The sequence below is a fragment of the Megalopta genalis genome, chromosome 2 (genome assembly GCF_051020955.1).
Source record: "Megalopta genalis isolate 19385.01 chromosome 2, iyMegGena1_principal, whole genome shotgun sequence".
Lineage (NCBI taxonomy): Eukaryota > Metazoa > Arthropoda > Insecta > Hymenoptera > Halictidae > Megalopta > Megalopta genalis.
The window spans coordinates 21,310,138-21,324,332 of record NC_135014.1 but is presented as its reverse complement, the minus strand read 5'-3'; the positions used below and the strand labels follow the sequence as shown (position 1 = coordinate 21,324,332).

At 45.0% G+C, this 14,195-nt stretch overlaps 1 protein-coding gene across 3 annotated transcripts in view; it reads left to right on the top strand.

Moving 5' to 3' along the window:
• The window catches only part of LOC117220633 (uncharacterized), a 550,762-nt gene that overhangs the window by 516,070 nt on the left and 20,497 nt on the right, over nucleotides 1-14,195 (top strand). For all 3 annotated transcript variants that reach the window (XM_033470805.2, XM_076518731.1, XM_033470804.2), the window contains exons 4-5: nucleotides 8,203-8,351; nucleotides 9,158-14,083. In XM_033470805.2, coding sequence (XP_033326696.2) covers nucleotides 8,203-8,351; nucleotides 9,158-14,083 — 5,075 coding nt within the window. The remainder of the gene's footprint in view (nucleotides 1-8,202; nucleotides 8,352-9,157; nucleotides 14,084-14,195) is intronic.

Here is a 14,195-nt window from a genome sequence, read left to right as displayed (position 1 = left end):
CGAGCGACTTCGGTTAATAGTTGCCGTATATCTTTCCCGTGAAATACGGATCGGCTGTTTAATTGTTCTTCTTAATCACGCCGGGCAAATTGCGTTTTTAATTGAAGGTTGTAAACGGTCCGCGGCGGCTCGACCAATTTTTAGATCTGCGACAACAAGATTCGTTTAACACAGATGTAAATTTATCAGAAAATTTCTTGAATTTTAGCTGCTATATCTGTAGTGGTATGTGGACTGTAGAGTCAGTCGTTCTTCCTAATAAATCGTTTTTAATTAGAGCTTAATAGAGCTTAAAATATAGCTATACGTGTCCAAATTCATTTAGACATTTATTTAGGCGCTTTTACAATTTTAATCTGCTGTCCATTTTTATAGTAAAATATTCAATTGTTCATGTTAACAATACCGAGTTGCAAATCGGTTTTAATTCGAAGTTGTAGACGTTCCTCCAATTTTTTTTATCCTTGGCAAGCATTTTTGAAAATTACATTTGTAAGACTACATCAATTACAATATTTATCTAACATCGCCTTTCTTTAAATATTCTTGAATGTAGTCCTTCGAAAACTGCATTGATCTTTTCATTAGATTTTATATAAATCGGTAATCATTTTCATAAATGTTGTATGTTTAGAGGGTACTTCTTTGGATTTTTGCATTAGGCCAGACATAAATCCCAAACAGTTTAGGTTTGTATTTGATGATGTGCATACGTTGGGTCAGAATATTCGACCATTTTTTTATTCCAACGCACTTATAAAATATTAGATAATTTTCGGGAGATTTTAATTGCGAACAAAACTGGAGTTTAATTTATTATTATTCATTATTCTCGATCAGTGAAATTTCCAGATACTCTAAAGACCTCTCTCGTCTCTTTCTCGTCGTAGATTGTTCTTTTTCAATTAATATCGACTGGTAACGGATTTTTAATAGTTTCTTTCCATTTCAATTGGTTTCTTCAATAGCGTCGCTGGTTTCGTTCGCAATTTCATGAAATTGCAACTGTGTCAATCATTCACCTGTATTTTTTAAAATCTACCGTACAGAGAATATTAGTTTTCACTCGGACATGTTCGAAGATATCTCTACAAAAAATTCTATGCACGACCTATGCAGCTTCAAACGAGCTATTCGATTAAATAAAAACTCCATCAATTTTTCTGGAAAAAATTTCTGAGAGTTACAGTCGATTGAATTCGTTGGTTCGTGACAATAAAAGCTTGAATAAAGAAGTGTATCTAAAAATCCCAGCAGTTTTACTGATTTGGAAGTTGAAAGAACTATTAAAAACCAATATATAATTCTGGTTATCCGTAACGGTTATTCATAACCGAAAACTGTTTTTATGAATTGTAATGGCTATCTGCAACGAATTAACATTCTCGTCACAGATAACTGTTATTTCTAACAAAAAATAATTTTCGTCATCGATGATTGTTGTTTGTAAAAAAAAAACAATTTTCGTATCTATAATAATTATCCGTAACCAAGATCTATTTTCGTCATTTATAACTGTTATCGGTAACAAAAAATGATTTATTGTGATGATTATTTTTAACAAAAAAACAATTTTCGTCATTTGTAATCGTTACTTCTAACGAAAAATAATTTTCGTCATTTATAATAGTTATCGGTAACTAAAAATTATTATAGTCATTTATAGCCATTAATTGGTAACCACGCCACACATAAGTTCACTTAACCAAATCATTGCAATTTTTTAAATATTTAAAATTTAACGACGACTTCATTTTATATGAATAGAAGTCAATTTTGTATCGACGACTTTTTTTACCAAATTTTTTCCATACGGTTGTTATTTTTGGTATCCATTAATTATGTTTCGTATCAGCTGAAACCGGCAGAAATCCTCGGAAAACGCAGTGATCGGTGATAAAACGAGCACCCGGTGTGCCGTCGGTGTCGCCAGTGTTTCTGCGGGGCTTTATAGGGCCGTTTTAACATCGACGCGAGCGTTCGCGCTCACTGGCGTCGCTTCGATTCCAATTTTCCGGTGATATAAAACGACGTAGCCCGAGAAAACGTCGCCGCCGCTATTTCTCTTCTCCCCGTTTCCCGGATTTTCCACCTCTGTTCCTCTTTCTCGGCCGTTCCAACGACAGGCGGAGAGGTAATACGCTCGCGTGCTGTGCAAACACACACCCCTCCGAAACCGGCGGCCGGGCGGCAGACGGCGGGGTGCGGCCGGAGAGAAATAAAAAGAATAATCCACGGCGAGAGGACGCGCGCGAGGGGAATCGAATGAATCTTTATCGTCGTCGCTGTTCCACAAATACGAATCTCAATAACGAAAGTCGATTTCATTTTTCCTCCGGTTCTTTTCGGTTTTACTCGATCCTGGCCTCCTCCGCTGCCTCGCGCCGGTGGGGGTGGCAGTTTTATATGTCACGGGCTTGCCAAGGAACCTCCCACGCCGACGATGTCGAGAAGCGAGACTCGATCGACGCCATTGATGGAAGTCCAACGGTTCGTTACTCGCATCTGAATTTACCCTCGAGCTCGGTACCAACGGAATTACGTTTCCGGAATTTATTTCGCGATACCGGCAGGGATTGTTCGACTCCCGATCATCGCCTGCCACCCCTCGATGCCTAATCGAGGGTTAACCCTTTTAAATCGTAACTGTTTTCACAACGAAGCTCGGAGGGTTCGGTGTACTTTTTATATATTTTTGGTGTAGTGTTTTATGTATTTTTGAATATCGTCCTGCAAGAGATTACGTTTGAAAATCATACTTTATTCTTCAGTTTTCGATTACTAGAATAGCTAGAATTATATCAGCCAGAAAGACATCTTCTTTTTTTAATAGATCTCGTTCAAAATACGTAGCACAAAGAATTTTTAATATTTTCTCTCTTAAAAAACTGTACGTTCCAGCACAAAAACTAGTCAAATTATATAAATAAATTCTAGTGTAAAATAGTCGTTCTTTTTCTTTAAAAAAATCCCACAGAAGACCTAAAATATAACAGAACAACCCCTTGAACAGATTTCGTTCAGAAAAAAACGTAATTCAAAAAGTTTGAAATATTTTCTTCAAAATAAAATGAATATGTTATACCTCAAATATCAGTAAAAATATCTGCGAAAGTACCGATGCAAAATAGTCGTTTCGTTTTCTTACAAAAAGATCCCAAAGAGACCTAGAATATACCAGAACAATGCCTTAAACAGATCTCGTTTAAAAAAATATAACTCAAAGAATTTGAGATACTTTCTTGAAAAAAATGCATATGTTGTACCTCAAATATCAGTAAAAATATCAGTGAAAACACTAACGCAAGATATACCTTCGTTGTCCAGTAAAAAAATCCCACAGAAGATCTAAAAAGTATAATACAAGTACACCCCCGATTGAATGCGAACAAATGTGAAAATTGATCCCAGTTATGATCCAACTACAAAGGGTTAAAAAATAACCTGTCTATTTTATGGGTAAATCTTGTCGCGTCTTTCTCTTGCTCTACCGAACAATTTTCCGCGATGAGCGCAAATTCCCAGTGATTCTATCGATCATGGCGTTGCGGTGGCGCCGTACGCCTCGCGACGCTGATACCCCCGAGAAAACAATTTCACAGGGATTGCATCTCTATCCACCCTTTCGGGGTGAATACCTGCAGCTGCGCTTTTATCGTCTTCCATTGCGCCACGGGCTTTTTCCAAACTCCGAACTTGGTTCCGTGATAAACCGGTGGTGCTGAATGAAATTCTCCCAACTTTTCTAAATAGTGTGATGCAGACTTTTAAATGTCTTGTGCAATACGTTTCCATAAACTGTCGTATATTCGATTGCATCAAGTGCTTTTGATGAACAAAAATTAATTTTCATACATAAAAGTTGATTTTGATAAATAAAGATTGATCTTGACGAATAAACATTGATTTTGACAAATAAAAATTGATTTTGTTAATTAAATATTGATTTTGATGACTAAACGTTGATTTTGGTGAATAAAAATTGATTTTAATAAATGAACATTGATTATGATAAATAAAAATTGATTTTCATGGACAGAAATTGATTTTGATACATAAAAATTAATTTTGGTAACTAAAACTGGATTTTGCTGATTAAAAATTGATTTTCATAGATCGTATATATAATAATTATTATATTTCCTCTTCACAAATCGTCCATTTTTAAGTACAATCTGAGAGCATCGATTAGGGAGAATTAGCTGTATTCGATCCTTGGGGCTCGTTTTCATCGTTGTCGACGATCGGTAACTATAAAAACGAGTCGCGAGGCTCAAATAATCGTGTCTCCTCTCCCAAACTGTCCATTCTCGTTTACAAGCGGAGGGACAATTGGGGAGAATTTGCTGTACCTCTTGATTCAGCTTCCGGTTCCGACGCCTCCGTGGCACGCTACAAGAATCCGGAATGAAATCTGAACCACGGCAGCGAACAAAACATTCGAGCACGATCAGAGAACAGTGAATCGCACGGCGCGGATGCGACGGTGCGAATCCAGGATTATTAATCAGCTTCCGGAGGCAGGTTCTTCCAATCCCGAGATTCTTGTTCGCTATCCGCAGCCGTTGTCCCCCCCTCTGTCATCCTTGACACGGGACAGGTTGGCCGGCCGCGTGTCGGGGTTGCGGAGGCCGCTTTCAGATGTCCGAAAGAGGAACCAATCGGCCAGCTCGTGTCTTCTTATCGTCCGGGACGATCAATAAGTCCCGGGAGGAGGAAAGAATCTGCTCGCGATTCGCTACCAGCGCGACGTCAACGCGACGATGGTAGTCCGCGGAGTCGCAGGTGGTGGGGCCTGGCGGGGAATAAAGACCGCGATAGCCTAGGCGTCGGTGCTGCTGGTGGTGGTGGCAGACGTATAGTTGATAAGGGTTAATTTCGTACGAAGGAGCCGGGCCGAGCTGAAAGCGGGAAGAGAGGGAAAAGAGAGAGGGAGAGAGAGAGAGAGAACCGGAACGCGCAGCGGGAGCGTGTGTGTCCGGCTGTGATTCTTGCGCCTGCCCCGAGTGATGTTCACCCCCGCCGACACTGTTTCAAGCCGCCTCCGGATCGTCCTCGGCGAACGTCCTCTTGTGGTAGCGCACGCGCATTCCGATCCGCTTCCTTTTAGTCCGCATCAACGACTCGACCTGCTCGTTACGCTCCGAAACTCGCGGATACTCGTCGCGCGATCCAAGTTTGGTCTCCTTCGGGCCGGGGACTTTATACCGGTATGATTTTGATGCCGGCATTATTCCACAGCAAGGCCGCACCGAAAGCTATATAAGATGATAACACCTGTTACGGAACGCCTTTCATGGGCTGTAGCAAGATTATCGTCGATTTGGCTACCCCTGGCAATAAGTATTCGGCCGGAAGCAATGGTAACGAATTAATTGGGAAAAAAACGAGATTGTCGAAACGATTGCACCTCGAATGCTACGACGAAAACGTGAAGTTCTTGGCAACTTTAACGCTAGATTTACGGAACCCGTCAAAATGACGGGTCACTAATTTTTTCATTTACGATTGTTCATATCGTCAGGATACATTTATGAGTTATTTATTCAATTTGTATGTTACTTACGACAAATGTTACAATAACACTTGTTAAAAATCAGAATAAATATTCTTATTGTTACTTTTATAAACTAATATGAAACAGCTGTCTTTTATGCTCTGTAAATCTAGTGTTAAATCGGACATATCGTCTAAATAATGAAGTTTGAAGAAAAAGACATTTAAAGTTTTATTTTTGCAATATTATGACCCCTGGAAAAAAGTATTCGATCGCCTTTTAAATCGCGGATGATTATGCGAAATAAAATTGTCGTTGTTCATTGCAAGATGCGGGAACCACATAAACATTCATTTTATTTTGTAATACTTTACAAGTTAAATAAATGTTCGTGCTTCAACCTTTGATTTACCAAAATCAGCTTTTATTAAACAAAATCAATGTTTGCTTATCGAAATCAATTTTTAATCAGCAAAATCCATTTTTAATCATTGATACCGACGCGTAGATCAGTTTGATTCGCCTCAACGATGTACTAAAAATATTATCAATTTTATCGATGATCGATAGTCGCAACCCTAAGCGCGCAAGGTATTGAATGTCAGATCGATGGACTAAATATATTAACGAAAGCTCGCGTTCGATCCACCGAATTTTCGGGAAATGTTTCCGAAGGATTTGGTCGATCGCGAAGCGGCACGCAGCGATCGAGTTTCAAGTACCCTAACGCAGACCACGCTCCGCAATTTCTTGCTGGTCGTTGTCCGGTTTAACGACGGCAGCGTTTACGGCGGCGAGCCATTGGCTGCAGATTTTTCGGGTAATAGGGGGAGGCGAATTTTATACGCGTTCACGGGAACATCGCCCGGAAGTCGCGGAATGCTCGGAAGATTTTACGAGAGAATCTTCTCTGCCCTGTGGAAATCGGGTTAAACTATTGTCATTGCGGACAAGTTGCCTCGCCTCTCCGCGCCGGATTCGTTATTATCTGATCCTCCACCCTTTTCCCTCGTCCGTCCTCTCTTCCACCCGTCCTCTTAATTTTCCATCTCCCCCGCTTCCGAATTATCTTTCCCCATTGAAACTGTGGAGAATAATTATCCGCTGTAGGCTTACGGATAAAAGACCGCCATTGAAAACCAGCCCCCTCCCCTCCCCTCTTTCGGTAGCCTCTTTTACCATCTTGCTTTTTGTTATCCTCGTAAATCATGGTAATCTCGTAGTGCGAACGCCTGTTACGGTCGCTGCACGACCATTATTTTCAAGGTCTCGCGAGCGGTTTCAGCCACCCTCCAACGGATAACGCTGTTACCGTTCGCCGGATTCTAAAAACGCCGTAATTCGCCAAACACGAAGGATTTTTCGAGAAGTATTTTTCCGTTGCATTTCTCGTTCTCTGTAGTTTGGTGCTCCCGAATGTGGACGAAATTGCAAAAGCGAAGGTCCATTTTTCGGGATGCCGATTAAATAATGGCACTTTCTCTGTCGATTTTAAAAAGCCAGTTTTGTTTGATAGACAAACTCTGACAGTTTATGTATATTCATCTTGTAACAGAAAAGATCCATTTTTGTAGAGCTGTGTAAATAATGGCACTTTCCCTGTGAATTTTAAGAGATTAACTCCACGTACGATGAACCAACGAAGCATAATTCTGACAGTCGATGTTTGTGCAATTTACAAAAGCAAAGATCCATTTTTGTGGTGCAGTATAAATAATGGCACCTTTTCTGTGATAGGGCTAGCTTCTGTTTCGAAGAACCTAGAAAATGTGACAGTAGCAATTAATACAGATTTACTTTATATAACAAAAGCAAAGATCCATTTTTCTAACACTGTATAAATAATGGCACCCTCTCTCTCTCTCTCTGAATTTTGTGAAGCTAGCTTTTGCTTCGGAGAACCAATAAAATATAATTCTGAGCATGAATGCGTCTACACAATTAAAAAAAAACAGAGGTCCATTTTTACGACGTTATACAAATAATGGTACTTTTTCCTCGAATTTCAAAGAGCCAACTCGTGTTTCGAAGGACCAACAAAATTCTGACAGTTGTCTATTCAAGTTAGAAAAGCAACAAATTTTTGGGGAGCTGTATAAACAATGGCACTTTTTCTACGGATTTTGGAAAATCAACTTCGTGTTCGATGATCCGACATAATGAAACCCCGACAGTTGATATATATTAATATTATAAACGCAAAGATCCATTTTAACGATGCTACAGAAATAACGGCGCTACATTCTCCATGAATTTCAAAACGCCAGCTTTTGTTTCGTAGAACCAGCGAAATGTACTTCTGACAGTTGATGCCTATTCTCGTAATTCCGCGAACCAATTATGTGCAGCGAAATATTCGGTCGGGAATTAAATACGTTAATTCGGATAATTAGCGACTAACGGAGCACAAATGGACCGGGGAAATGTTCTCTAAATAGAGCTTAACCTTTGGGCGAGGCTTCGAATGAAACGCTCGTTCCTAAAGAACCTGAAAGCCGTACGAATAATCAACGGAGGATTAAAATTACAATTAACTGAATAACTGCTGCACTAATTTTCTATAATCTAATTTTCTCCCTGCTCCGGTCCGCTCGACCAGACTGTACGCGAAACAGCGAAATATCGCTTTTGACCTTTCAGGATTTCAGCGATCGGAAATGTAATCGAGTCGATTTTACTGACGGCTGCGTTGTTTAATGTTGCAGATGGCTTGAACAAGAAGAAGAAGAGAAAATTGGGCGGGATGGGAAACATTTTTTCCGGTGTTTCCGTTTCGCAACTTATGGCACAACGCGAGAGGGCTATTGTAGCAGCATCTGGAGTTCAAGGTTCATCGGTGCCAAATGGATCGCAGGTAATGCAATGATACTGTACATTGAGCTGCAACGAAATCTTTTCTCCGAGAGACTCGATCAACATTGCTATAGTTCCGCGGTTATTATTCTTACGTACAAGACGCAACACGGATCTATCAAAATTAAGAAAGTTTGTAAAATAGGATTTCTTCGAAATACAAATGTTGTTTTGATTCCAAAATGTATGAAGTACAATATATTATTACAATTGTACACACGAAGATGTATTAAAATTATATTCATATTATACATTATGATTAACATATACATACATAGTTATATATATATATATATGTATATTTCATAATAATATAAATATATATAATAAATTATTTTTAATAATATATAACATATATTAATACATTAATATATTATATACATTTATTAATAATAATTTATGACGTTCATATATTTTATATATTTCTGTATACATATTTATATTATCATGAAATATGTAAAAATATGTATATTATTTGTGTATATGTATATTATTATTAATACTATTATTGATAATGATTTAATAATAATATTAATAATAATACATATTATTGCTAACAATAACATATTTTCTGTATGTTTGTATATACAACTGTAAAAATATATTGTATTTCATACAACTATCAACTATTTCATACAGCAATCAAAATTAAATTTATATTTCGAAGAAGTCCCATCCTACAAACGTAAAAAATTTAATTACGCAAATTTTTCGCGTTTCTGTATGTGCGTGACCACATATTGCAACAAAATTCGTCCTTCATTTTCTTAGATCCGTAGACTCACGTAAAGCAACTTCTCATTGCAGGTGTGGCCGATCGCAATCCCCAATTTGCAAGTCCAGCAGAGCAATCAGCAGATCTGCCACCAGACCCTAAACTCGACCTCGCAAAACCAAGACGTGAACGGCTGTGCAACAAGAAATCCCCAGCAGAGGTTAAGTCAGCACAACATGTCGGGGATGCTAATGGGAAACCCGCTGATCATGAACCAGCCGGCTGCTAACTTCAACAACATGACGCAACAGCAACAGCAGCTGCTGCAGCAGCAACACCAACAGCTCATACTACAACAACAGCAGCAGCAGCAGCAACAACAACAGCAACAACAGCAGCAGCAGCAACAGCAACTAATGCAACAACAACAACAGCAGCAAACGCAGCAACTGCTGCCGCACCATCAACAGATGCAGCATATGCAGATATTGCAACAGCAAGAGCAACCTCAGCATCAGAATACCGTTGTGAATCAGTTAACTCAGCAACAAGCTCCGCACTACCTGAATCAATTGAACCAGCAATCGTTGCACGTGATGCAACAGCAACAGGAGCACATTAACCAACAGCAACAACTGCACATGCAGCAGCAACTACAGAAGCACAAAATGCAACAGCAGCAGCAACAACAGCAACAGCACCTGACGCAGGAGGTCGACCAGCAATCAGGGAACTTCAACCCTCAGCACGCGTCTGAGAATTACGTCCACCACATGCAACCGGCACAGGTGTCATCTCAGCCTGCGCTGCATCCCCAATTGCACCAGCTCCACCCGCATCAGATGCAGCAGCAGGCGCAGCAGCATCCGCCTAATCAGCACGTGATGCAAGCCCAGCCAACAGATCCCTTCCAGATGCAGATACAACAACTGCAGCAGCAACAACAAGTACCTCAGGTGTGCGTCCAGCCTCAGTATCCTAATCAGCAACTAGGCCATCATTCTATGGACGTCATGCAGCAGCAGAATTCGGGACCTGTGATGAACGCGATTAACACCGCGGAGATACAGACCAGGCACAACCGTACACCGTCGGTGACAGACGAGGACATGAACGCGAAGCAGTTGCAGCAGCAACAACAACAACAGCAACAGCAACAACAACAGCAGCAACAGTTATTGTTGCAGAATCATCCGATGCAACGACACCACGTGGTGCAGAACGGGAACATGTCGAACAGCTCGCACGAGAACGTGCAGCGGATGTACGCTCAGAACCAGGTGCAGTACCCTGCGAAGAACTGTGACGCGTCGAAAGGGAACGCCGCTGATGTGAAACACCAGCAACAGTACTACACGTTGTCGAGCGTGGCGGGAAGAAGCCCGAGCACCAATCACGAAGCACAATCCGGTATGGGACCAAACGGGCAGCCCGGCAACATGCATTTCACCTCGAGGACGCCGCCCTGGCAGCAGAACCGACCAGCCTCGGGCTCTCACCAGCCTCCGCTCGTCACGGTGCAGAACATCACCTGCAACTCGTTCGACCGCGTACCACCGCTGCATCATCACATTCCACAGGCGACCACCTGGACCGACGAGGTGGCCAGGAAGAAGGCGAAGCCTAGCAAGGTGGTGGTGAAGAAGCAACGGCAGCACAGCGTCACCGAGGTCAGGAGCAACAGCCTGGACCAGTCGACGCCGAGCCCGATCGACGAGTTCAACGACAAGGCGCATCAGAACAGCAGTCAGATCGGATCCACCGTGAACAGCAGTGGACCGTCCTTCTTGGAAGACCCTAGCGGCTATCTGGCTCAGCAGACCGCTCTGCTGAATAGCACGATATCGAGACAGACCGGGGTCAGCAGCTCCCAAGTGGGGCTGGTGAACAACTCGAAGACGCCTCAAACGAGCCACCTGCCTAACAACGCTTATCTTCCGCAACCAAAGCCTTCCTCCAGCGTCAGCCCGACGAGCACGTCGACCTTCAACTCGGTGAAGAACCACGCGACCTCGCCGGTGGTCGTGCACAGTAGCATGACGCCGACATCGAGCAGTGGCGGCACCGACTCCGAGAGCAGTCCTTGCCAAGGCTGCGTGACCAGCGCCGACACCCAGTCGTTCGTGCAGGACCAATACAAGCAGCAGATTCAACGTCAGTACCTGATGCATTCGGATCAACGCGAGGACCCTGTCACGTCGTCCACGTTCGGAGAGCAGTATCAGAACAACCAGGCTGACTCGAGGCCCATCCAAGGCGGCACTGTGAGCACTAGTCATGGATCCCCTATCGGCACGAACAGTCCAGCGAACTCGGACACCCCGGCCTCGTCCACGCCAGGCATATCCCAGCCGGCCACGCCTCAGAGCTTGATCTCGTCGCAGCCCTCAACCCCGCACAGCTACTCGCAACCGCCCACACCTCATTCGCACGCCACCTCAGGCCAGGTGCCATCTCAACCGTTAACACCTCAGGCTCAGCAGCCGTCACAGTCTTCGATGAGCACCGGCGTCCAGGAGCAACGCTCCGAGACGCCCTGCTCCATTGCGACCAGCTCCAGCGGCGTCGCTGTCAGTACTTCCTCGCTGCAAACGTCCTCCTCCACGACGGACAACATGGCGCCCCAGGTGACCAAGAGGCAGACCATGAGACAGTCGTCCTTGGACGGCTACCAGCCGCATCCTCACACCGTCAACGCTGTCACCAGAGTACCTATGAGTCACTTCACCGGCACCTCTTCGGTGATAACTACAATGGCCAGTGGACACACGGTCAGCAGCAACACCATCACGTCCGTGCTAGCAGGCAGAGCCAACACTGCTACAGTTTCCATCAACACTCCATCCGGAATACCGAATCCTGCGATACCAGACATTCTCTCGAACAAGCCCCAGCACCAGACCTCCACGGCAACTCTGGCAACCGTTCCAACAACTCCTGTGACCGCACACTCCTCTCTAACGAGTAGCCAGCCGTCGATCGCGATCAGCGTCTCGAAGTCGCCACTGGAGATGGTCCAAAGCGTCGTCAGCAGTATACAAGTACCTCAGGCTAGCACCAGCTCGCCGGTGCAGCCGCAGAGTCAACCGCAGCAGCAAACGCATCAGCATCCTCAGTCGAACGTTCAAGTCCACAATGTCCTCACTTCCAGTGGAATGCTGAAGCATCCTGCTGGTTCCACCTTGCCGCCAGGTCATATCCTCGTGTCCAGCGGTGGCCAGTTGATCATGGCTAGCACTGGATCGGGTATCAATGGCGTGATGGCTCCACCTCCGCCGAAGATCATTTCCAACTCGAGCTCCATGCCGCCGTTGTCGGTCTCGCCGATGGTCACCAGTGTGACTGGTGCCGTCAGCCAGGTTATTCCAGCGGTGGGCGTGGCTCAGCAGGTGATTGGGCAGCCCACGGTCTTGGTGAACACCATTCAGACTCCTGTACTTATCCAGCCGGGCGTGATGACGATGGACAGCATAGGCCAGAACGTGCAGATCCCTCATCTGACGGTTGCGACCGGCAACGTGATCCAGAACGCGCAATCGATCATCGACGCTAATCAGGACGTCGCGAGGAACGTGAACGCGAACCAGGGAATGGTGAATCGGCAGCCAGCGCTGCTGTCTCCGGAATCGATGAGCAAGAAGAAGGCGTACAAGAAGCGAAAGACGAACCCGCAAACGGTGGCCTCCATGCTGCACATCGCCTCGTCCCAGCAGAACGCCGGCATGCTGATGCAGTCGCAGTCGAATTTCGCCCAGCAGAACTTCCAGACACAGAGCATAGGAGGTCCCATGCTGCAAGCGCTGACCATCGTCCCGGGGAAAGGCGGGGCGCCCGCGCAGCTGGTCATGAACGGCCAGGCTGGCACGACGTCGGCGCAGTTCAACGCCCAGCAGATCATCACGAATCCCCAACCGGCCCAGCAAATCAATCTTCTCCAGCCAGTGAACTTGTTGAACGGAGCGGCCGGCATGGTGCAGAACTTCCCCACCATACAGCAGTTCATCGTTCCCGGCATCGGCAGCATGGTCATGTCCGCTGACGGGACTGCGACTCTTCTGCAGGACACTGGCAACATTGGCATGCAGTTGCAGATACAGAACGTGAACGGCCAGAACGTGTTGACTCCGGTGCAGAGTCACGGCGGAATCTTCAATCCGAGTCAGAGCATCTTGGCAGCGGGCCCTGCCGGGATGGTGATCCGCGCACCGCAGGCGACAGGTGGCAAAATTATCCAGCAGCACAGTCCAGGCGCACAATTTCTCTCGCCCAACAGCGGCCAGTTCCTGGTCAACGGCACCACATCGTTTGGGAACCAGCTGAGCCCGATCGTAGCGAACGTCAGCCCGAATCAGCAGGTGACATTCAACGCCTCGCAAGTCAGGCCGTCGAACATGCAAGGCCAACAGGAGTTCATACAGATGAACGGGCAGACCTTGATGGTGCCATGCGGCACCGCGCAGAACATTGCCGTTTCCTCAGCCTCGAACCAACAGAACACTACGTTCGTTCAGCAGAACACCACGATAGTGCAACAGCAAACCACCATGGTGTCCAACAATCAGATACCGAACTTTCAATCTGCAGCTTCTAACGGGACGACCGTTGACCCTTCTATGAACATCGACCACAACCAGTCGTACATACTGAGCTCCGGTATGATTCAGGGGAAGGCGCCCACCTCGCCGAAGAGCAGCGTGAACTCGCCGTCAGCGGAACAGAATGTTGAACAGCAACAGTATGTTCTTGCCACCAGCAGCACGACCGTTGTCGAGAAGACTGCGCAACAGAGCGATCAACATAGTCCGCTGATGGCGAGACATTCTGTGTCTACGCAAACGGCTGGGAACCAAGCGAACATGGCGCAGTCAGCGATGATGAGGCAAGGATCGCCTCCGGACACCACGACGCACAGTCCAGGGAACAGCCAGAGGTCCAACAGCCCTGCCGTGGACACGACGACGCACGGAGCGGCTTCGCCAGCACCGCCGATCACTGCTAGACATCATTCGTCATCTACGGTAATGCTTTGAATTGGTTTTGAAAGATCTGTATCTTGGTATTCGATCTATTAGAACCTAAGAATCTTGAACTATCCTTAACAGCTGATGTTGGGCTGCACTTTGAAGGTGC